The sequence below is a fragment of the Diplotaxodon limnothrissa genome, linkage group LG5, assembly GCF_057381915.1.
Source record: "Diplotaxodon limnothrissa isolate DT_005_m linkage group LG5, D_limnothrissa_male_GT1.1, whole genome shotgun sequence".
In the NCBI taxonomy this organism is placed as follows: Eukaryota; Metazoa; Chordata; class Actinopteri; order Cichliformes; family Cichlidae; genus Diplotaxodon; species Diplotaxodon limnothrissa.
Window position 1 is genome coordinate 26,049,207 of NC_140600.1, and position 24,244 is coordinate 26,073,450.

General features: G+C 39.8%; 3 protein-coding genes across 5 annotated transcripts; 2 read left to right on the forward strand and 1 right to left on the reverse strand.

Annotated features, from left to right (window-relative positions):
* The first annotated feature begins 5,197 nt into the window (after positions 1-5,197).
* rdh20 (retinol dehydrogenase 20) lies at positions 5,198-10,146 on the forward strand. Its single transcript, XM_085354391.1, is given in 5 exon segments — positions 5,198-5,650; positions 6,475-6,571; positions 6,819-6,966; positions 9,764-9,895; positions 10,026-10,146. Coding segments are annotated over 5 exon segments (951 nt in total).
* Positions 10,147-10,466: 320 nt separating this feature from the next.
* Positions 10,467-12,588, forward strand: LOC146632450 (E3 SUMO-protein ligase ZBED1-like). The gene is made up of 3 exons (XM_085353511.1): positions 10,467-11,584; positions 11,761-12,013; positions 12,172-12,588. Exons 1-3 carry the CDS (start codon positions 10,467-10,469, stop codon positions 12,586-12,588), a joined length of 1,788 nt encoding a protein of 595 aa, XP_085209637.1.
* Positions 12,589-15,262: 2,674 nt separating this feature from the next.
* Positions 15,263-24,116, reverse strand: stau1 (staufen double-stranded RNA binding protein 1). Of its 3 annotated transcripts, none has more exons than XM_085354393.1 (15): positions 23,939-24,116; positions 21,103-21,382; positions 20,722-20,843; positions 20,482-20,638; positions 20,217-20,373; positions 19,937-20,108; positions 19,730-19,825; positions 19,369-19,581; positions 19,139-19,282; positions 18,866-19,012; positions 18,696-18,771; positions 18,298-18,617; positions 18,063-18,185; positions 17,458-17,537; positions 15,263-16,061 (listed from the first exon to the last, which is right to left on the reverse strand). In XM_085354393.1, exons 2-15 carry the CDS (start codon positions 21,284-21,286, stop codon positions 15,974-15,976), a joined length of 2,079 nt encoding a protein of 692 aa, XP_085210519.1. In that variant the 5' UTR covers positions 21,287-21,382; positions 23,939-24,116; the 3' UTR covers positions 15,263-15,973. The 3 variants fall into 3 exon arrangements, with proteins under 3 accessions (XP_085210519.1, XP_085210520.1, XP_085210518.1); XM_085354394.1 differs by having other exon boundaries at positions 20,217-20,370; positions 21,103-21,386; XM_085354392.1 differs by having other exon boundaries at positions 21,103-21,386.
* Between the last annotated feature and the right edge of the window lie 128 nt (positions 24,117-24,244).

The following is a 24,244-nucleotide window of genomic DNA, read 5'->3' on the forward strand; positions in this document are numbered from 1 at the left end:
ATTATCTTGGTCAGATATAATTCTTCAAAGGGAACTGGTGATATTTTGTTTTTCATTACAGACACTACAGAATGGTTGTCACAAACACCAGCTGTTGCAGTTTACCCCTGAAAACGTCTTTATTTTGGCAAATTTCAAAAATTGCCTTTTTTTCACCCTACATCCAGATAAGTGTTAACTCTGTACAGAGTGTACCATGAAATAATTACAGGAATTTGACATTTGTTTTTAAAAAGAAAGTAAAAATGAACATTTGACTTTAAAGGGTTAAGTAGCACACCCTCAATTTGGATATTAACTTTGGGATAATGGAGATGGGTTGTTCCACATCAAATGCATATGTTTTTATTCAAAATACGTACATGCTGTGGAGAACAAGAAGAAAACATTATTTGTAAAGCACTTTAAAACGTTACAAAGTGCTACATGTTCAAGCATGAAGTCAAACATATGGTCATACATTAATTCCAACATGCACACTTTGAATTTTAAAGCATGGCCAAAAATAATGGGAGTGAGATCAAGGAAGACCTATCCTATAAAAATGAACAAGCTTCCAGCCAAACTTGTAGTCTGAGGAAACCCAAGTTTATGTGTTACAACCTCAAAAGTGTTGTCATTTCTGGATGTAAGATAAGAGACAGTAACAGTTAGAAGACCCAGTCTGAAGGCCAAAGCAAGCCATCAAAGATTTCCTAAAAACAGGTAGCTTGTTATGGTCTTAGCAGTATCAGCCCCCTTATCCATCTGTCAGGATCCCCTCTTTCTGTCTTTTCCCTCCATACTTCTCTTTCCTCTCAGGTGGGTAAGTCCCGCTGTTCCTCTGGGACTGGCAATCTCCTCAGTCAAACGCCAACTGAGCTTCATGAAGCACACCTAACCATTTCCTCATCAAGCTTGCTGTGTATTTAACAATCCATTCTTCCACCGATTCCTTTCCAGGCTGTACAGCTACTCAGTGGCAACACAATGATCTAGGTAGACAAGATTTTTTTTTATGCAATGTGTTCTTGCTTACCTTTTTGACTCACCTCTTCTCCTAGTTTTGCTCTCAGTGTGTTGTTTCTATATATCGCACTCATTTCCCCGTGTCTCAGTAGGTGGGTTGGAAAAATTATCTTGTCAAAATATCTCTGCTCAGTACAATTAAAATTATGTCTGCAATAAAGCTTCTAAACCCGCCAACTGTCTCTGAGTCAAAATTTGCTAATTTGGGAATTTATGACACAACTTCTCAAATTTTGCCTGTTGTGAGATTATTAGATATGAATCAAAAGGAGGCCTCACACTTACAGATGCTCCTTTTTTCTTAAGAAGTAAATTTAAAAATGTATGACCCCCCCCCCCCCCACACACACACACACACACACACACACACACACTTGTACTAAAGTAGGTTTTTACAGTGTCCTTGCTTGGAACAGCACTCTGCACAGAAAGTGCCCTTCTCAAAACTGGGACAGGGATTGCATAAACTGAGTGGCTCCTACAGGATTGTCCTGCTCCTGCTGCAGACCTCAGCACAGCCTGACCACTCTGTCTACTCACTCGGCACACGGGACACTGCTGAGGTAAAGAGTATATTGCTGAAAGCGGCAAAGACCAAAACGAGTGTATTTAGAGAATCGTGCATCTGCAGGTCAAGTTGCAATTTGAGTGTCATAAAATCCAAACATTATAAATGAAACAGGCACATAAAGGTGATTTTTGGATACACAGTACTATGTACTGCACACCATAATGTACTGGGGTCAGACACTTCATTGCCTTCTGGCTTTGTAATAATGTAAAACATTCACAAACCCTAAAATTTAGACATTAGTCTCATAAATACTGAGAAAATAATATTCCTCTTTTGAAAAATACCTACCTGGAGATGCAGTTTGAAAGTCCTGGCAACAGTCTGCAGTGATCACAGTAGTATAATCGGTCAGATCTCCATCCTGTACTAATTCATGATGGATCCTGGCCGATGCATCTCAGACCTCCATTAGGACAACCCACTTGGCATACGAGAAATAAATACGCTTGAAGAGAAAAATCAGTGACACACAACTCCACCCAACACAGCAACAAATTTAAAAAGTTTAATGTACTATGCAATACTTTGAATGACTTTGAAAAAAGGCCAGTCGCTGTTATTCACTCGGGTAGCGTAAAGTAGGACTATTGTCCTGTCAGACTTCTTATCGTTAAACTCAGATTTCCAATTTGCTGCTACAGCGAGAGAAGAAGGAAGGGGTAATGTGTGGACATGAAATATTGGTTATAATCACAACCCCACAACTTTAAGACTCGCCCTGCACTGAAACAGGAAACGTAATGAAAAACAAAGACATGACAGCGTGGCTCATTTTTCTTCTTTTCTTGACTCTAACTTCCTCTATATGTAGCCATAAAACTCCAGAACTCTCAGAGGTATGACCTCATTTATTTGCTGCTCGAGTAAACAGAGAGACAACTCTCGCAGAGTACAGCACCAGGCCAAATAAGTATTATTATCGTTGCAATGCATGTCATAAAAAACACACATTACAGAACTAAAAGATTTTCAAAAGAATATGTTTTATTTTCTAAAGAATGCTTCACAGACCAAAAGGTCAGATTCACAATGAAATAAGAGGAAATGATATCCATTTGGGAACAAGAGCAGATTTCAGTCAGTTACAATTTCTCCAGTTAGTTTATGATTTTATTGACACAGTGCTGTGAAAAAGCGTTTGCTCCCTTCTTGATTTTTTTCACTTTTTTTGGCTTAGTTATCACATTTAGATGTTTCGAGTAATCAAACAATTAATAATATGAGACGAAGATAACATGAGTGAAAACAAAATGCAGTTTTTAAATGATTATTTTATTTGTTATAGGGGAAAAAGCTATTCAAACCTACCTGGCTCTATGTGGAAAACCATTTGCTCCCTAAACCTATTAAATGGTCATTGCAGCAAGAACTACAGTCAAGTGTTTCCGATAGCTGTCAATGAGTCTTTTACATCACTGTGAGGGAATTTTGGCCCACTCTTCTTTGCAGAATTGTTTTAATTCTTACACATTGGAGATTTTTTTAGCATAAAAAATCCATTTAAAATTAAACTAATGTGCTCTTGGAGGTCATTTTTTGTAGGTCGGCCACAATCCAGGTAGGCTTGGATATCTTTTTTCTCATAAGAAATTAAATCATCATTTAAAAACAGCATTTTGTGTTTATTCCGGTTATCTTTGTCTAATATTAAATTGGTTTGGTGTGAAAGATCTAAGTGTGATAAATATGCAAAAAAAATAAGAAATCACAAAGGAGGAAAGTACTTTGCTCTGATCATTTTAATAAATTATTGATAAATTATTTTCATAGTGATTTTTATATTACTCTACTTATTAGGATAGTAATTATGAAATAAACAACATCTCAATGTTGCCACCCTGTAAAAACCCGACTGGTCATCATTTCCGGTTTTGACATGTGCTCTGTAAATATACTGACTTGACTCAACCTGTCTAACGTCTGCATGGAGAAACCCATGAAACAGGTTTTGCTTGTTATGGTCATTCATCCTGTCCATGCCAACCGGTTATTACTTCATTATATTTGTCTCCATTTCACAACAGGGAACAAAATCTGCTTTACTCAGTTTGTGCTAAAATATATTATATTCAAAGGTTTATTTGCAGTTCACAAAATATTGAAACAGCCCAGTTTTAAATGGCTCACAACAGTAAGGATGCTGAATACTGTTAGAAAATGTATCGTTATCCATGCATGTCCACCAGAGGAAGCAAGCAATGATACACAGCTCTGTACTGGATTGCTAAACCAGCACACTTGACAGAATTTAACATGTTAAATGCTTGTTAGACACAAACTAGTACCAGCTTAAAAAGCAGATTTGCTGTTTAAAAAAGAATTTGATGTAGAAACACATGCACATGGATTTTATCTTACCTTAATTTTGTTTCATAATTTACCCCCCACCACCTCTTTAATTCACATTTCAATATGAGAGCAAATTATGCATAGATTCAAACTGGGGTCATCCATCACAACTAAAGCACTGCTGTGGGATATGCATTGCCTCATGGTAAGTAAATGTTCTTTGTAAATCCTATAAAAATACATATATTAACATTACCTATAAAAAAATGACAAGAAATGGGTTAAAATGGCTATTGGTTGATAAAAGTGGCTCACATGCCAATGCTGAAAGTAAACAAGGCTTGCACTGCTCACCTAGAAAACAAGAACGTGATACACAGCAAGCAGGCTTCATGGGATATAAGTAAGAGTGCAGAGATTTATAGTTCATAGACATTATCTCCTTATGTTCTCATTTAATATGATTCTTGCTGCTCTACTGAGCAGCTGTAGAGCTGGGACCAAATCTTATCACTGAATCGTATCCCTTCACTGAACCAAATTAAGATCTATCTTGCGAGGTAACTGTAACTAACCCTCAGAGCCACTGCTGTCCTTTTGTCTAAGATCTGTGGGAGTTTAGAGGGTTTAGAATATGTTCCTGGACTTTCAGTAAGCTCTTCTTTCTTGTTTGACTAAATCTGTATTATTTCAAAAATGCTAACTACGCCGCACTAATCTTTCGGGTTGCTTGACTCGGGTACAGGTGGAACTGAAAAGTTTATTAACCGAGCTTCTTGTTTCCCCATCACAAATATTTATTAGGATACAATTTAATTACTGATCACTTTGCCTGAAAGCTATATTAATGGAGCTCTGTATTAATGTGAACTAATGATGAAAAATCACCTGTCTCTATTATCCATTTAATAATTTGTCTCCATCATTTAAAGCAGTGCCTCACCACCTCTCACTTTCAGCCAATGTTACTGTATGCATACATAAAAAAAAGATATTTTACATAAAGTATTCAAAGTATTTACTGAGGTGCATCTGTTAGTATTTGTCAGCTGTGAACTTTAAAAGGTTAAACCTGAACTCGCTGCAAAGCTGTTGGTCCACATTTTTCATCTATAATAATTCATACATTTACAGCTTAGGAGCTCAAGTTATTTCCTCTAATCTGGGAGGAGAGTATTTAGCCACAGTTGAAGACTGAGGGTCACAGGAGGAGGAAAGCACCAACTTGGTTGTAGGACAGGTAGGAAAATACACCTTTTCAGGTAACAGGGGTAAAGTCTGAGCTTCTGTAGGGTAAAAAAACAACAAAAAAACAAACAAACCAAAATGATCTTTCTAATGGACCTCCAGATGATGCTGCTGGATGTCATTTACTTCATCCTGAGAAATTCTTTGCGGGTTATCTTGCCTCCATGCACCAAGCCCATTGATGGCGAGCTGGTGCTCATAACCGGATCAGGCAGTGGCCTGGGCCATCTCTTTGCTCTGGAATTCACCAAGCAAGGGGCAGAAGTGGTGCTGTGGGACATTAATAGCAATTCCAATGAGCAGACAGCCAAGCTGGTGCATGAGATGGGGGGAAAGGCGTACACCTACGCAGTGGACTTAACCAGCCGGGAAGATGTGTACCGCAACGCAGAGCTTATGAGAAAGGACCTTGGCCGGGACGTTACAATACTAGTGAACAATGCTGGAGTGGTGGCTGGGAAGCGCATCCTAGACTGTCCTGATGAGCTGATTGAGAGGACTATGAAAGTCAACTGTCATGCTCTGTTCTAGGTGAGAACTCAATGTTTAAAATCAAATGTATAGAAGACATTTCCCCAGTCACATCTGAAGCAATGAAGCTTCTTATTTGAGTGGTTTAACAGTCCAGATTTACTTCATCTTTCCAACTTTCTTGTTAGCTGGATATACTTGTAGATGCCAGTGTATCACAAAATTTTAGATGCTAAGCTTTGGGGCTTATCATAGCTTCTTTTCTTTTCTTTTTTCTAACTTGATTATCCAGAGCAATACTGTGTTTTTTATGAGTATGGTCAAAAGAAAATGTGTTCCTGTCTAAATATGCAACTATCATTGCAAACTACTGATCAGAAATCAATCAAGGTCACTAACCATGCACATCCAGAAGATAAATGCTGAAAGTTAATCAGCTGTGAAAATGCCAAACGCTGGAACAAAAGGCAGAATGGTTTAGCAGCACATCACAGACAATACGCATTACACAATCAAATCATAGCACATCTTTGGCCAGTAACTTTTACCGACTAAGAATCAGAGAGCTGGAATTCTTTCTTTTGGATTTCATACTGGATAATCTTTTTACAGTCGGCTGTACACAGAGCATGTTATTGAGGGACACTTGAAATGTAAAATTGCTTTGCGTCAAGAGCATTATCCCATTCACCCTATGGACTAGCAACTTTGACGTCAATCCTCTTATTAACAAGGTGCTTGTGCAACGTAAGCTACACATAATAACCTACACATCGAACAGTATTTAAGTCACATTTAACAACACTGCACAGTTTGTTGCCTCATTCCATTTTGCTGCTATGACAATGCATGTTTGTCTGGTTGTTCCTATGTGTGGGCCTCAGACAGTGAAGGCTTTCCTCCCCCAAATGAAGGCCCTGAATCACGGACACATCGTGACCATTGCCAGCGTCCTCTGTCTCTTCAGCACAGCTTGTGTGGAGATGAGCCAATGCAGGAGAAATACCGCTACAATAAGTCTATATGAGAATATAACTAATAAGAATATGGCAGCTTTATTATTGTGTTTTACACTGTTCTCTCACAAAGTCCCAAAATCAAGTAACACATTAAAATGCATATAACGGCACTGGCAGTCAAAGCAGGGCTGGCAAATCACAAATAATGAATATTCAGCATCTTTAAAAGCAGCGTGAATAAGCTCTGATGGATAGATTTTCTTTGTGGTAGGATTACTGTGCCAGCAAGTTTGCTGCAGTGGGCTTCCATGAGTCTCTGGCCCACGAGCTGCTGTCTGAGGAGGTAGAAGGAGTGAAGACAACCCTTGTGTGTCCCTACATCGTGGACACGGGCATGTTTGAAGGCTGCAAGATAAGGTATGCCAACATAATAATCATATACAGTTAAGGTCCAAAAACTATGGTGAGTGAAACAATTTTCATAAATTTGGCTCTCTTTCATGAAACAGTGACGATGTGACAAGAGTGCAGACTCAACCTTAAATCAAGGCATTTAACTAAAACATTGCATTAACTGTTGAGGAATTACTGCCATTTTTATCCAGAGTCCCCTATTTTCTGTTAATTGGAAATATCACTGAAGACAACAAGGCTATTTTTCTGTAATTCTTTATTTCTTTTCCTTTTTTCCCATTAATTAGATGGTAAAAGGTCTAGCGTTGACTCTCGAGGTAGTATTTTGAATCTAGAAGCTATATATGTGAACAAGTAAAAGAGAAATTAAAAACAAAACAAAAATCCATCACAGGCCAACTCAACAGTTTGGTACACTCAGGAACATTAAAATAAGATAAAACACACACAGGTTTATTTTTTAGGTTTATCTCTATCCATCTATGTAGAAGACTACAGCAAAGAGAAAATATAGAGTTCCCTAGAAAGTATGAACAATTCATCACCCTCAGCAAGAGCTAAATTTTGATCTAATTATTAGTTACTGTTAATCTCAAAGCATGTCTGTGTACTGTCTTCATCCACTCACCCCCAACCGGCCGCGGCACTCGCTGATCCTGATTCTGCTGGAGGTTTCTTCCTGTTAAAAGGGAGTTTTTACTTCCCATTGTTGCCAAAGCGCTTGCTCATAGGAGACCATATGATTGTTGGGGTTTTCCCTGTTTTCTTTGTATTACTGTAAGGTCTTTACCTTAGAATATAAAAGTAAAGGGTGTTGTGATTTGGTGCTATATAAATAAAACGGGACTCATTTGAACTGAAAATTGAATTGAACTGAGAATTTAATTGGTTATTAAAAATTAAAGGTCTGTATTTCAGTTGTAGCTTGCCATGTGAAAAATTATGAAAACTGTGTCACTGACAATCCTAACATGTTTACTCCTAACTCTAAATTTATTTTGAGTGTCATAGTTTAGACACAAACAAGGAGAGTTTAGTCTGTAGACCTGAATATACCTCACTCACATACACATACAGACTGATCATTCTTTGAGGGTCCATCATACAGGAAGTGCAGAATTATTAGGCAAATGAGTATTTTGTCCACATCATCCTCTTCATGCATGTTGTCTTACTCCAAGCTGTATAGGCTCGAAAGCCTACTACCAATTAAGCATATTAGGTGATGTGCATCTCTGTAATGAGAAGGGGTGTGGTCTAATGACATCAACACCCTATATCAGGTGTGCATAATTATTAGGCAACGTCCTTTCTTTTGGCAAAATGGGTCAAAAGAAGGACTTGACAGGCTCAGAAAAGTCAAAAATAGTGAGATATCTTGCAGAGGGATGCAGCAGTCTCAAAATTGCAAAGCTTCTGAAGCGTGATCATCGAACAATCAAGCGTTTCATTCAAAATAGTCAACAGGGTCGCAAGAAGCGTGTGGAAAAACCAAGGCGCAAAATAACTGCCCATGAACTGAGAAAAGTCAAGCGTGCAGCTGCCAAGATGCCACTTGCCACCAGTTTGGCCATATTTCAGAGCTGCAACATCACTGGAGTGCCCAAAAGCACAAGGTGTGCAATACTCAGAGACATGGCCAAGGTAAGAAAGGCTGAAAGACGACCACCACTGAACAAGACACACAAGCTGAAACGTCAAGACTGGGCCAAGAAATATCTCAAGACTGGTTTTTCTAAGGTTTTATGGACTGATGAAATGAGAGTGAGTCTTGATGGGCCAGATGGATGGGCCTGTGGCTGGATTGGTAAAGGGCAGAGAGCTCCAGTCCGACTCAGACTCCAGCAAGGTGGAGGTGGAGTACTGGTTTGGGCTGGTATCATCAAAGATGAGCTTGTGGGGCCTTTTCGGGTCGAGGATGGAGTCAAGCTCAACTCCCAGTCCTACTGCCAGTTTCTGGAAGACACCTTCTTCAAGCAGTGGTACAGGAAGAAGTCTGCATCCTTCAAGAAAAACATGATTTTCATGCAGGACAATGCTCCATCACACGCGTCCAAGTACTCCACAGCGTGGCTGGCAAGAAAGGGTATAAAAGAAGAAAAACTAATGACATGGCCACCTTGTTCACCTGATCTGAACCCCATTGAGAACCTGTGGTCCATCATCAAATGTGAGATTTACAAGGAGGGAAAACAGTCCACCTCTCTGAACAGTGTCTGGGAGGCTGTGGTTGCTGCTGCACGCAATGTTGATGGTGAACAGATCAAAACACTGACAGAATCCATGGATGGCAGGCTTTTGAGTGTCCTTGCAAAGAAAGGTGGCTATATTGGTCGCTGATTTGTTTTTGTTTTGTTTTTGAATGTCAGAAATGTATATTTGTGAATGTGGAGATGTTATATTGGTTTCACTGGTAAAAATAAATAATTGAAATGGGTATATATTTGTTTTTTGTTAAGTTGTCTAATAATTATGCACAGTAATAGTCACCTGCACACACAGATATCCCCCTAAAATAGCTAAAACTAAAAACAAACTAAAAACTACTTCCAAAAACATTCAGCTTTGATATTAATGAGTTTTTTGGGTTCATTGAGAACATGGTTGTTGTTCAATAATAAAATTATTCCTCAAAAATACAACTTGCCTAATAATTCTGCACTCCCTGTAGAAGGCTAAATCCAATTTTGCTCTTAAACGGACAAAAAAATGTCCTCAAATACTCAATGACACAACCTATGTATGAGTCTATTGCTAATGTTTCAGGTTGCTTGATATTTTAAATGTTCCTTGATGTTAGGGAGGAAGTGGAACTGCTCCTGCCCCCTCTGGAGCCCCAGTATTGTGTTGAGCAGGCTATGAACGCTATCCTGGTAAACCAGCCATTAGTGTGTATCCCTCGCCTCACCTACCTGCCTGTTCTTTTCAGAGCGTGAGTCTCACAACCTTCACATTTTCCAGATACTAAATAAAGATGAATGCTTTTCGAAAATGTCCTTTTCTATCCATTTTCAACAGCTGATTACGGTATTTAAGCTTCTACTGTCTTTGTTCTTTTTCAGGTTGTTGCCATGGGAATCTAACGTGACCACTTATCGCTTCATGGGTTCTGACAAGTGCATGTACCCCTTTATTGAAACCACGAAAAAACAAGTGACAAATGGCTCTGTTGCAGTCGCCTAGTCATACATTTTTACACAAAGAAACAACTTTAGGAGTACAAATGTTAACAATACCTTCAAAGGTATTTCAAAGGGTCCACAATTAGGGGTGTCAAATTATCGCGTTAATTGCGATTAATTAATTACAATGCTATTTAGCGCGTTATGTTTTTTAATCTCGTTAATCTAATTTTTAATCTCTTGACGTCATTGATTTTGTATGAGAGTTGCTATGTTATAAAATCCGTTTTTATGTGCTGGGCTCCTTGTGCTTGACTTGTTGGGGGTGGAGTCACGTCGTGAGGTCAAGGTGAGAAGTGGTGATTAGCTTACAGTGTGGATATGGAGGCGCATCTGAGAGTTGTTGGCCCAATGAACGGGAAATTTGTATTTCATAAACGCCCCGACGGCACCATTGACAAAGGTAAAGTGGTCTGCCTAGAGTGTAAGAAGGAGTTTGCTTACCACCGAAGCAGCTCAAGTTTGGCCTATCACCTCAACGCAAAGCACCCAGCCGCGAGTGCAGCAACAGCTAGCAGTGAAGACGTTAGCAATATAGCAAGCCAGAGCAAAGCTTTTCGCCAAACAAAACTAGAGAATACCCCTCGTATGAGCAAGTCTGCGACCGACAGGCTGACTAATGTTATTGCCAAGTGGATAGCGATGAACTGTAGGCCGATAAATATAGTAGAGGACGAAGGATTGACAGAGGTGTTGCAAATTGCGTCCAATGACCCGTCATACAAGCCGCCGTGCAGGACTACAGTAACGACCAAAATCAGCAAAATGTACGACGGCGAAAAGAAAAACAAACTTGAGATTTTGGCGGAGGATTCTCCCAACTGTGTTGCTATAACCGGAGATCACTGGACCTCAGCTGGCAACCACAGCTATTTTGGGGTGACTGGACACTTTATTGATAGTGAGTGGAACCTCAACTCATTTGCACTGACCGTCATGAGAACAGAAACCAGGCACTTTGCTGATAAATGCGCCGAACAGTTCCTCAAGGTAGCAAATGACTGGGGTATTGAAAACAAGATATCCACCATTGGCACAGACAGCGCAGCAAACATGCTGGCTGCTATGAGAGCACTTCCATATGAGCACATCGCCTGCAATGCTCACATTCTCCAGAGGACCATCACGGTATGTCTCGATAGCAGTGGTTTTGTCGGTGTACTGGCAAAGTGCCGCAAGATTGTTGGTCATTTTAAACAAAGCCCTGCGAGTACCACAGAACTTAACCAACAACAAGTAGCACTCGGAAAGAAAAGCGATCAACTTATACAGGATGTACCCACCAGGTGGAACTCGACTCTCGCAATGGTCTCACGCCTCCTATGTAACCGAGAGGCTGTCCAGGCTACGTTGGACCAACAGAACCACAGGTTGGTCTTGCCAACCGAAGCTGAGTGGGCGAAACTGCAGAGGCTGGAGCTCCTGCTTGAACCATGCAAGTAAGTTCAAATAAACACCTTCCCATTTTAATTATATAAACTACTGTTACATGTGTAAAATCAAAATTAATGAACATAACAAGGAACTTTTAAGGACAATTAAATTGGAAATCAGTTACACTTTGATTTAAATGAATCCAGCTAGGTTTATTTAGCAAACCTCTCCACCTCTGCAGGTATGTGACAGAGCTGCTGGGTGGTGAGGTCTACGTCTCTTGCTCTGTAGTGCTGCCTGCTTTTCGCCATCTGTACCGTGTCATGGACATTACTGATGATGATCCTGCCTACGTGGTGAAGTTCAAGAATGCCTTCCAGAAGGATCTGGCAGCACGACGAGCTAATGGCAACGAGATATGGTTCGAGGTGGCCACAGCATTGGATCCACGGTTTAAGGATTTGAAATGTCTTCCAAGAGAAAAGAGGGAACAGGTAGGACAATAAGGTTAAGCTGGACTAATGAGTCCAATTCATTATCAAATCAAACTTTTATTTATTATATGGAACACAAAGTTCTTTACAAGATTAAATAAAAAAAAAAAAAAAGCACTTAGTTTTAATCACAATCATTCATTCATTCATTCATTCAGGTGTGGACCATTCTGGTGAATATGCTCCAGGCAGCAGAGCCCAGAAGAGCAGATAGTCTCCAGCCCTCCACAGAGGATGATGGACCAGCTCAGAAGAAGAGGAGGAGCGAACTCCTTCTGGGGTCTGACTCTGACTCAGAAGATGGAATTGAGTCTGGAGAGCTGCAGCGCTACAGAGCAGAACCCAGCATCAGTATTGATGACTGTCCCCTGCAGTGGTGGTATGCTCACTCAGGAGTCTATGAAAAGCTGTCAGTCCTAGCACAAAAGCACCTGGCCTCCCCAGCTACCTCTGTACCCTGTGAGAGACTCTTTAGCCTTGCAGGCCACATAGTGCAAAAGAAAAGGGCAGCCTTGCTTCCAGAAAATGTTACCAGGCTGGTGTGTCTTAGCGACTGGCTGAGGAAGAAGAAATGAGACGCATGTGGTCAGCATAGCTGCTGTGTCATTTGTAGCCTACTAGAATAGATTGCTTGATGTTCAGCACTTTTTTTTGTGATGGAAGAAAACTTTGATGTGCTAACTTGCAGCACTGCAATGTCAGTTTTATTTTTCATTATCTGAAGCAGAGGAATTTCAGTGCTGTATTGCTCAGAAAAGAGCAACTCTGATGTGCTAACTTGCAGCACTTAATTTATTTGATTTTATTTGTATTTATTTTTCCACTTATTTTACAAAAGAATACAACAGTATGTAAATGGTTGCATCTGTTTAACGTTTGTTAAACAATAAATGACTTTATAAAGTCACTTTCTTTGTTATATCAGTCTTTTGGTCTGCCACAATAAGTTGAGGGCTTTCCTCAGCTATTTTTAGGTGAGATTAAAAAAGAGATTAATTAGATCAATTAATTAAAAATCATAATTAATTAATCTCTATTTTTTTTTAATCTCTTGACAGCACTATCCACAATACATCAGACAGGACAAAAAAAAAGAAAGAAAAAAATGTGGGTTTTGTGAACAACAGGCCAAATTGTCCATCTGCAGCCATGAGTCAGTCAAATGGATATAATAAAACAGACTTTACATTTTCAGGCTGATCATTTGGAAGTCTGTACTGGATGACAACTCAGCCAAGTAGTCATCAGCCTCCAAGAAGATTTCAATAATGCTCATATGAAATGTAAAGTGCCCTTGAAATGTTTTCACCATAAATCTGTGAAATGCCCAAACAGTGATTAAATCCTACACTGATCCAAATGGGAAAGCTTCTTTAATAGCTGTTATGCAATCCTCTATACTCTGTTATATTCACATATAATAAAATGACCTAAAACAACACCTACAAATGCTGTTAGAACACAGCAAGCGACGCGTCTGGTGCATTGTTTTCCTGTAAAGATCATAAACTGTAAGCAAGAAAAAGTAAGTAACACTGCAAAAGGGGAATTTTATTAATCTTTCTCTATGTAGACCAAGAATAATAACTTTAATAATAATGTGTCTAGTATTTATGACGTATGACTTACATATAAAAATATGTAATCAGAATTGTCAGAATAAGAACTGTCCCTTCTAGAAAAAAGATGCTTAGCTCCACTGACTGAATGCTAATATGGACTTTTGAGTGGAAAATTCTGGACAAACTGCACTTGCAGATCATGCATGTATGAGTGCACGTGTAGTTTACGTAGCAGAAGAAGGCTAAAAAGTATTGCTAATCTCACAAGACAGAAGTGACACTTCTGTCTTGTGAGATTAGCAATACTAATCACAGTCACTGGACAAACATTCTCTAATTTTATGCAAGTGAACGAGTATGACTAACGATGAAACATTTCCTGCAGCACAATGTGGTGTTGTAAATGTCTCTGGTCATAATTCCCAGAATGAGCTCTTGTTTGTGCACTCAAGGAAGAACAACTGAAAAGTCTTGGATGAGAAGATTCAGATCATACACGTTTGTTTTTATGAAGCAAATATTTGGTTATAACGCAACAAACGATTGCGTACGATACTGTAAAACTAACCCTGAATTCAATTAGCAGAATCAATATTTATTCAGATATAGATTTACTGTAATGATACCTTCAACCACTGAATGGGACATTAAAGGTGCAATAAAAGCAATTTTAAGTATTTTCTATAAAAATGTTAGCAAGCTATAGCCATGTTTATTGTAACCTCAGTTTCCTGCTCATAGTGTCTTAGTCTTCTGTTGTCGTAGCCCATCTGCTTCAGTGCTCCATGTGCTGTGTATTCAGAGGTGTCTTTGACGCATGCAGAGCGATCCAGCGTTTTCAATGGAGCAAATGTTTCATCAGTCATCCAAGTGACTTCTTCAGTCTCAGCAGCGTACAGGTTGCCGAGAACTTATTTGCACAAGCTTAGTTTCTTGATTTGCATATTAACAATCATGAAACTAAGCCCATGGCTCATTGTTATGCAATGGTGCTAGTTTTGGTCATTATGCAAATGCACTGTTTATAAGGTTTGGGAAACCTGCAGTCAGCTGGGACTCAAGATGTCATTTGGATGAGTGATTAAACGCTCCTCTGACTGAAAACGCTCTGTTGTCATGAACAGAATCAACTTTCAGGCAATATGTTCAGACGTGATCATCTGCATGTGGTTATTTGAGTTACTTCCGCTGGCCTATCAGCTCCGAGAAGTCTGGCCATTTTCACCTGACCTCTGGTATCAAAAAGGCTTTTTCACCCAGAAAACTGCCCCTTACTGGATATTTTCTCTTTTTCAGTAAACAACTTGCTACGAAATAGTTATTTGCTGCAGATGATGTTGACAGTATCATAAACAGTTGAATATTGAGTCAATTTTATGTTCTACCTAAATAAACTGTCCAATCAGGGCATATTAGACAATATATACCCCCTTGATACCAGTTTATGAAATGTTCACTCCGTGCGTGCTTGCTGCAGGGGCTTTATTTACATTTTTTAAACATCAAAAAAAATGAATCACCAAAATATGCAATCTGCCCAGAGATTCACAAGATTTAGCATATGTGAAGGATATTAAAGAGTTAGTATATCTGTAACAACTCTTAAATTGGCCAACATCAGTGCAAAATCATAATCGAGCACACCTCTATACATTACAAAGAAAGAGACAAAATGGAAAATCTTAGTTTTGTGCATGTAAGCACATTTAATTACCATGGGGAGCAGAAAGAGTAGGGAGAGTTTGACATAAGGGAGGAAAAGGGATTTTCAAGGAAACTGGTGCAACAGGGAAACATCCCTGCCACACACAGATTCGACAAGATCACATTACAACACGCTACATTTAGTCACAGATTCTTCCCAGCCCTACATGGTAATGTTGATAACACTTCACTTGTGGTTGTTGATATAAAGCACTCTAGGAAAATCAGAGGTTCGCCAGCTGCACCCTAGACAAAGATCTAAACCATATTGAGAATATTCTTTAATGAACTACCTCTGCAGGGGACAAAACGTAAAACACTTAAAAACAAGAGTTAGCAGTTCTCACAAAGAGTAAACAAGTTCTATGCAAAATAAAGAGTTCACAGTAAATCACTTCTTCCTTTTTCTCCTCCCCTTATCAAGCACCCCTCCTCCCAATTGATTGGCTAGGATGCAGCTACTTTTTTTTCCCTACAAAGCAACAGAAAAATAATGTGTACAATTAAACAACATCAAGGAGGATAGTCTATTTTTCCTATTAATCTTGTTTAACTGTGAACATTTTGTAACGGTGAATATGAACAGTGATGGTTTAGAGTCTACAGAGTCCAAAGTTTCCTGTAGCCTTCTAAATCTGACTAAGAACACAGTGTCTGAGTTTTCTCTAGTGCTTTTACAACCAAACCTCATAATCTAAACAGTGCCATCCAGGGTCTGTGCCAATGTGCTTGAGTTAGCCTGTTTGATGTGCAAGTCCCCTTCAATTTCTTGTTTGCCACACCTGCGGAAAATAAAAAATTATTAACTTAGCTGAGCTCTCACATAACACTCTTATTGAAGTGGAATATATTCACTTCATTTTTAAAAATAACATGGAAGAATTTACATGTGACAATTCTGTTGTGTTTACAGAGCCCCGCATCATTTAACATCTAACAAGATGTGGCGTTTACTTCTTTCTACACCCCTTATAAGCTCAGTAACACAATAAAAGACAGAAACCTCTTTGTGACTTGCATTTGCTGCACAACTAGCAGTTGCGGCACCACTTTCGATCAGAGGGTATCAGCACAGGTTGCCTGATGAGAGGCAACCTGTCTCCAAAAATTTGTGGTGTGATTTTGACTGTGGTCACTCTCAGAGAGATGTATTATTTGTTATTTGTCACCAAAGCCTAATTTAAAAACATAGAAAGATTGCTAACATGTTGCAATCAGAGTCAGTCTGCACCGACTGGACTTAACTACTTGCCAGTTGGTGTATTCTGGTTATACTCTGATCTAAAAGCAAAGTTGCTGAGCGTCTATGTAAGTTTGCATTTAAATCCCCATCCAAGTTATTTCTGCATTTCTATTTCAAATTTATAAGGTTCGGGCTGAATATAGACAGTTAATGTCAATTTCTATGCATGTATAAAGGGATAGAGTTGCAAACATTTTCCATTTTCACCAATTTATCACAGTTAATATTGTATTATCACAGACAGATTGCACGTAATTGCCAGCTTGACCCTGTTCAACTGAAAACTGATCGCAGACTGACTCCATACTCACACACCAAAATTGCTTTGAAGACCGCAGCTGACTAACAAGTGGCTCAAACCTGGTCCTGGGTTTCAAACCAATCATTTCCAAGGTAACAAGGTCACAAGTTCATCACACATAATCTTTGGTTGCATCTCCAACCACTGTTTAGTGTCACTATTAGCATAAAAAAAGCATCAGACGTCCAGATTTTCTTCTTCTTTTTTTTTTTAACCATCCCACACACACTCTTCCTCCTTGAACAATCTAAATACACGAACCCCAAGGATGTATTCTCGTGCCATCTCAAACTTCAACCTCACATCATCTACAATGCAACTCAACTTAATCAGAGAATCAGGTGTGTTATATTGTTAGTCCAATATGTAGATATAGGTAAAGTTCCCTTCTCTATAACACTACACCACCAAAACCTCTTTTCACTCTCATTTTTACTTTTCAGATCTAACAGACATCTATGCAAACTGACATCACTGTATGTGATTCATCAGATTTTGGACAGCTGCATTTGTCTGAAGGTTTTATTTAACTCTTTCCTGACTGGAACAAGAGAAAATGAGGTTTTTAAAGACGTAACAGCAATGAAAATGTAAATGTTTTACAAGTTGAAAGGCAGTGTTTCTCATAGCTTACCCAGAAACTGGTCCATTTCCTGTCCTTTCGTTTGACTGCTGGTCCAACTCTGAGAGCAACTTCAATATGTTCAGTGCAGCCTAAAAAAATAAGCAACAGTATGCGTTATCTGAGCTGTAACCTGAAAAGTATGAGTCTTGGAAGTCTTACTGTCTTGGAAGAAGCAACAAAAAGGAATGGGAGTGCATGAAGCAGCTGGCTTATACAGCCCCTATTTTGGAAACGGCTGGCCTAAAGCCTTTGTAATGTGTCATCATGACATTAACAGCAATCGTGTGCCTTTTGGTCACACTTGCACGACTCCACACAAGATTTATTCCAAATCCTCTTCATGGAAAGTTGCTGGGATAAAGTTAGGAATTATTAAACGTGTTTTTCTGTTAGTAGCAAGGGCTCGGGACTTGCACACTGAGAAAGAAACCCGTATTACCTTTGAAAGCTCCCTCTTCCACTCACGAAATAAATATTTAACAAATGATTATTATACATCAACAGCTGACTATACCCCCCATCACTGAAAATATATTTCCCTGATCACTATTGTGGCTCACTAACAAAGGGCGTCAATGAGTGTTAAATCTGTAGTTTCTGAAATAAATACTCACCATATCATGACAGGATTCTACATCTTTCCCAATCCCATGACTGATGAGCGGTGGCTGGGAGGAGCAGTTAATCAGTGACACAAACTCATTCTTATTGTTTTTGGGAAAATCCTTGTATTCCACCTGCAAGCAGATGATACATTTTAAATTATTTATACTAATTTGTATCATAAAAAACAATTTATACAATTCAAACTGAATAATTAAGCTCATGAAAGTCAAACCCATTGTTTACCTGTAGACCCTGCACAGATGCCAGATAGCCGAGCTGTTCCGAGGGCCTGGTTAGGGGGCCGTGGGGCAGTTGATTCATGTTATTTTTAGTCTTCAGGATAGTCTCTGCAGTCAGTGATGTCCCAGCATAAAGCAGCTCGTTGGCAATCATGGCAGTGATCGTGGTCTTGCCTGGGTTGGGTATACTTCGACTGTAGTCCTTGGCCTGGGATCCTTGGCAGGCCCCAACTGCTTGTGCCACCTCAGGCATCATGGGCAGGATCCCTGCAGGCAGCTGCTGGTGGCTCAGGTAAGGCAGGCGGAAGTCCTCCTCCTTGGAACCTTTTGAACAAAAGGCTCCAAGGTTAATGATTTTCTTCATGATTGTTAATAGTTTTTTATTTTCCCATCAAGTCTTACCCAGTGTCCCCTCCTCTACAGAACCAGGTTCGTAGAAGGTCACTTTGCGCCCATCACCTGGCTTTTTCACTGGGGTCTAAATATAACAACAATTTTACTATATAAATATAATATAAACATTGGCCACCTAACTTATTTATGAGACTTTCCTGAGAAGGTCTAAGCAGTACCTTTTCATCAGTTTTGAGTGCCGGTTTTGGGGGTTGAGGCTGAGGCACTTTATACCCCAAGAGCTCCAGCATTTTCTCTGCTGCGTTCCTCTTGGCCACCTTCTTGCTGGGTCCCATTCCCTCTGCAGACTGCCCACACACAGTAACCTGGACCAGAATAAACAGATGGAAAAGATGAACGAAATGAGAAATTAACAAGCGGAGACAGAGGAAAGCAGAGACAGATGTTGCATAAGTGCTGCTGCCAGCATGCCTCGGCTGCAGCTGACTCACCTGCATGACAAACTCCCTGCGCCGTGGCAGCCCTCTCTCTGTCACCATGCTATACTCCGGCTCCTTCTCCTTCTTGGCCTGCTGGATCTGAGCCAAGCGGCTGATGGGATTCATTCCCTGTCCATATTCTGGACTGGTCTGCAGCTGTTGGCACGACAGGTTAATGATTGCTTAAGGAAGCCGTTAGGTGTGTAATCACTATCCCAACTCTAGTATAAAACTTGCACTACCTTGATGATAGATTTGGTTTTCTTTTTGATGCGGGGCTGCGTCTTTTCTACACTGGGTATATGGGGTAGTCTCTTCAACTCTCCCAGCACAGCTGCTGCTGCTAGCTTCTTTGCAATCTTTTTACTTTTTCCCTCGCCCTCTCCTGTGAACTCGCCAACTGTAACACGCACTACAAAAGTCTTCATGTGTGGAGGGCCCTCTTCTTTTAAAACCTGGAAAGCAAAAGTGGAAACACCTGATGTAGGGGAGCATTTATTCTATTAAACTCAATAGATTATGGGCAGAAGGAACATGCAGTGGAGTACAAATTGGTGAATGACATAAATCCCCCCCTAAATGATAAATAAAATCCATTTAAACCTCAAAGCTGACAGGTAAGTTGCGTTTAAGTGCAATTTCAAAGACTTGACTGATTTCTGATTTGTTCAGGTTCTCCTCCTCGGGCTCTCCATTCACCTGTCAAAAAAGAGGACATGTTTTAAAAAAAAAACAAAACAAACAACAACGACAAAAAAACCCCAGAAGCAATAAATATCACAGATGCCAAGTGTGGGCTTCTTTCCTCACCACTGGCAACTGTTGCAGTATTGGCTCCTTCTGCAGTACTTTCAAGGCCTTGGCAGCAGCATCGTGTTTGGCTAACTGCCGCGTTCGTCCTTTCCCAAAAAACTGCTGGCCTCCAATAGAAAGCTCCACATGATATAACATTGGTCCCACAGGAGGAAATGGGTAGTAGTACCTGGATGACAATTGAAGTTAAATACAACCCATTTCCCCCCCATTTCCTCAAAAAAAGAGAGAGAGACAATAAGATTTCTGCTCAGATTTCTAAATGATGCAAACTCACTGTTGCATAGAGCGCTGGTAAGGCCCTGGAGCCCGCACATTGTAGTTGAAGTTTGGTGGTCTCATCCCCGTATATGCGTCGATGGGTTTATAGAGAGGCTTTTTACCAAGTTTGATGCATAGTGCACTCAGCTCTGTAATATGCGTCATGCCATCTGCTTTGAGATAAACAAAAAAAACCAAAAATGAATTCACTGCTTCTATTTTACAAGGTGTTAGCAACAATTAGAAAAGAGAATACAATAAAACCAGTGGGAAGAGCGTACCTTGGTGCTTTCCTGTGCTGCGGGGTGTCCTCACAGTGGGTTTAGGGAGTGTAGTCTCAGCGAGGGCTGATGCAGCAGCGGAATGCTGAGCTTTCTTGATACTGGTCCCCTCTGCCTCCCAATGCTGATCTCCCAGCGTGAGCCTCACTGAGAAAATCTAAAATTGATTCTCCATCATTAGCACAAAGTTGCAGCAGAACAGGACAACAGTAATAATAAAATGATGTGAGCAACTCGTACCTTTGAGTGAGCTGGCCCTTGCTCACAAAGCAGCTTATATTCAGGTTGAATCTTGTTAAAACGGGCTAACTCATTCACCAAACACATAGGGGTCTTCTCTTTAGGGTTTGCCATGTTAGATACTGTTTATGGAAAAGAAAGATCCAAAATTCTCTTTATAACTATCTACAGGAACCATCATAAAGTCTCACAATCTCATACACATACTATCTGGCAAAAGCATTCCAGGTTCTAACAAATTTTTTAACAAAACATTGCAATAAAAGGGGTGTGAGATGCATAATGTGATCATAAAAACTAAACAATAAATCCCAAACTAATTAATTTAAATGCCATCACCGATAAGTAAGCTTTCTGACCAAACAAAATCAGAAAACCTACCTGTGGTGCTATTGTAGGGAGTGGCTGACCCTGCGGGGAGAGCGGAGCTCCTGATGGGCTGGCTGGCGCTCTCTGACGGTAGGATGCCTGAGGCACAAGGGATGCTGTAGCTAGGCTGTGGCTGCAGGGGGGCAGAAGCAGCGGGCATGGGGCTAGCTGGACACTGAAACTGGAGCTGAGACATCCTCGCTGCTATAGCTAAGTTAACAGTAAGATGAGGTCAAGAATATAAATTTACAGTGGGGGAGGACTGCTGATTGAGGTGATCTGAATGTAGGGTCTACCTGGAAAAAGAGGACATAAGTTTTCAAATAATAAATAACTAGAATATAAGAAAATCTTCATTTTGAAAAAATAAAGCAGCATCAAAACCTTCACAAGAGCAGAAATCCTAGAAGTCAAAGATAAAAGGTGTCAATTGCAGGACTGTTAAACAAAGACTTAAACACCTGAACAATTTACTTACAAGTGCAACAAAAACAGATAAGGGAACCAAGAGTAGCACCGTCCAGCAGTCAATCAGCACTGCTGTACACTAAGCTTAAGTCAACCTAATATTATCAGCTACACTAAAAAAGTAAACAGCACTATGTGAATTTACTATTTATTTTTCTGCATTTTGCAGTTGCCAAAAACAAAATGTTCTTTCTAGCACATTCAATCAGTCAGGAATGCAATGAAGAAAGCCTGGCTTTTTTACAAAACAATTTTTCTTTTTATTCAAGATGTAGAAGAATGTGTTTTCTTTTGATTCAAACTAATGTTTCAATACAGTCCACAGATCTCAAATGTAATGGTAGTGCATTCCATAGTTTGAAGCTGCAACTTTGAAAGCACAGTCTCTCTTTTTTTTAGTCTGGCAATAGGTGTCGAGCAGAAAGACTTGAATTATCTGCACGTTATATAAGGACGAAAGAGTTCACGAATGTAAGCAGGCATTTGATAATGCACATCTCTGAAAGTGATCGCCAAGATTAAAAAAGCAGGATCGCACAAGACTATTAATACTTTCCCCATAAAGACATCATTTGAAAACTTTCCCTGTACCATTAATGACAAGTTTTGAATCTCTGTATATATCAATAAAGATGTGATCTTGGGGCCTTAAGAATAGTTTCGGTAGCTGCCCAGGTAGAGACCACCTGCACCGACTTCTGCCAAACACGCACAGTCATTTTGTTCCATAAGTACGCCTGAAATATGACACAAACTGCTCAGTTCAGAAGAGCTTCAATGGTTACTTCCAGTAATAACTAAAATGTAATCAGCAGCCATGCAGTGCTTTGTGGCATCATTAAAGTCATGAAGGATAGATATTTTTGGAACATTGTGAGGTGAAGAAAAAGAAATGTACAATCAGATATCATCTGCATAACAATATGAAACCCATTTAAGGTGGTTTAAGGGTATAAATACATTTCATTGTAAGTAACAGACATTTGACAGCATAGCATGAAAAAAAAAATCACTCTGGTAGTTAAATACAAATTTTGTGTTCATTTGAGCACTACAGACAATTTGCCAATTTAAAGAAAAGCAGGACAGAAACAGTAATATGTGTTGGTCCCAGCACAGGTCACCCAGTTTGTCTATACTGGGGAGATAACTTTATCAATCAGCCTATAAGAACAGTGTTGTGCCCAAAACGGATTAACAGCCTTTGCCAAAAAGCGATTGGCTGTATTTAAACTGCTAAAAATAACTTGTTGGCCTATACTGTGTAAAACATATGTCAAATGTATCCCTCATGAATGATATCAAGTTATCTTGAGCCACAAACAACATTCCTATCACATGGTAGAATCAGTTTATGGCTATTATATATCCATTTTTAACAAGTTAAAAAGTTTCATTGACAAAACAAAAATGGCTTTTTAAGAGTAATCTGGCCAAGAGGACACCAGAAACTTCAAGAAATATAAAAATAGTTATTTAAAGGTATTTTAAATGGCCAAAAAGGACTGGAAACATGGGAAACAAAAACGCATGGAATCACTGGAAATCACTTTTTGTGCCAAAAAGTGATAATCTGCCAAGTGACCAAGGGAACACCGTAGCCATATAGTGCCTATAATAATACAGCACAGTAATGTTTATTAACAGCATTTTCGCTGCCTTGATCTCACAGTAAGGATGCTGCTGATAAAAACTCAAATCACTTTTTGTTCTCATTCAAACCACAGCTGGGAGGGTCCGTGCTGTCAAAGGGGCCCTGGGAGCCTTCACTAACTGTGATAGAGCAGAACCACCATTTACATGCAACGACTGTAACCTGCATCTCATGCTAAGCATGGTTAAATACAAAAATAATACTAATAATAACTAATTTGTTTAAGAAAAAATGTTTACTATTAGCTCGATTTACAACACGAAAAACTGAGGCTAGGTGGTTAGCTGATACAGCCGCTTGCAAACAACCACGATTACTGTCTGGTAGGCTTTCTGGACCTGTATATTCGTCAATGATTTGACTAGCTGTGAGCAGCACAAGCTACTGGCAGATAATTCCTAATTAAAATCAGGCCGCCGGGTGGATGTACAAGCTTTACAGGGGAAACATGCTCGCTAACTAGCATATTCGCTACGAAAGGCAGGGGTGGACATGATAGGACAATCTTTGCAAAAAAACAAGACTCGTTGCTGAACAGGTGCTGAGAACAGCAAGACAACGCCCACAACTCACTGACAACAGCACTTGACATGTGTTTATTAAATTAATACATCAGAAAAAAGGGGAGGAAACATCTTGTGTTTAATTCAAAGCGAGTCTGGGAGCACCCGGTGTCACCGCTAGCTAGCTAACGCCGACAAAGTCTGAGCACAAAGTAAAGCTCACCTCGTCGCTCCTTCTGTGCGGTTTTTAGTTACTCCATATGACACGCTGATTTACGGTCGTTTGCTTTTGTTAATGGCCAGTTTGGAGAATCACAGTGCGTTATTTTGATATCGAAATGCGAGCGGTGAGGAGGTGGACATTGGGAAGACAGGGCAAACACTAAAGAGAATGGCACTATCTCGCTTCACTCTGCAGGAAGTGACATCGACTAGGAGGAAGTACTTCCACGATCTCAAATATTATCATTCAGGACCGAGAGGCTTGTGAAGCACAAAGGAGTAAAACAAACATGTTGAGGTCAATCAC

Bases quoted from the DNA above. Each gene is read 5' to 3' on its own strand.
- LOC146632450 (XM_085353511.1), top strand. From the start codon at position 10,467: ATGGAGGCGCATCTGAGAGTTGTTGGCCCAATGAACGGGAAATTTGTA. The intron at 11,585-11,760 runs GTAAGTTCAAAT...CCACCTCTGCAG, and splicing joins CTCCTGCTTGAACCATGCAA to GTATGTGACAGAGCTGCTGG. The intron at 12,014-12,171 runs GTAGGACAATAA...TCATTCATTCAG, and splicing joins CAAGAGAAAAGAGGGAACAG to GTGTGGACCATTCTGGTGAA.
- stau1 (XM_085354393.1), bottom strand. From the start codon at position 21,286: ATGTCTCAGCTCCAGTTTCAGTGTCCAGCTAGCCCCATGCCCGCTGCT. The intron at 18,618-18,695 runs GTAAGACTTGAT...TTTGTTCAAAAG, and splicing joins TGTAGAGGAGGGGACACTGG to GTTCCAAGGAGGAGGACTTC. The intron at 17,538-18,062 runs GTGAGTATTTAT...TTATTTTTTTAG, and splicing joins TAGAATCCTGTCATGATATG to GCTGCACTGAACATATTGAA.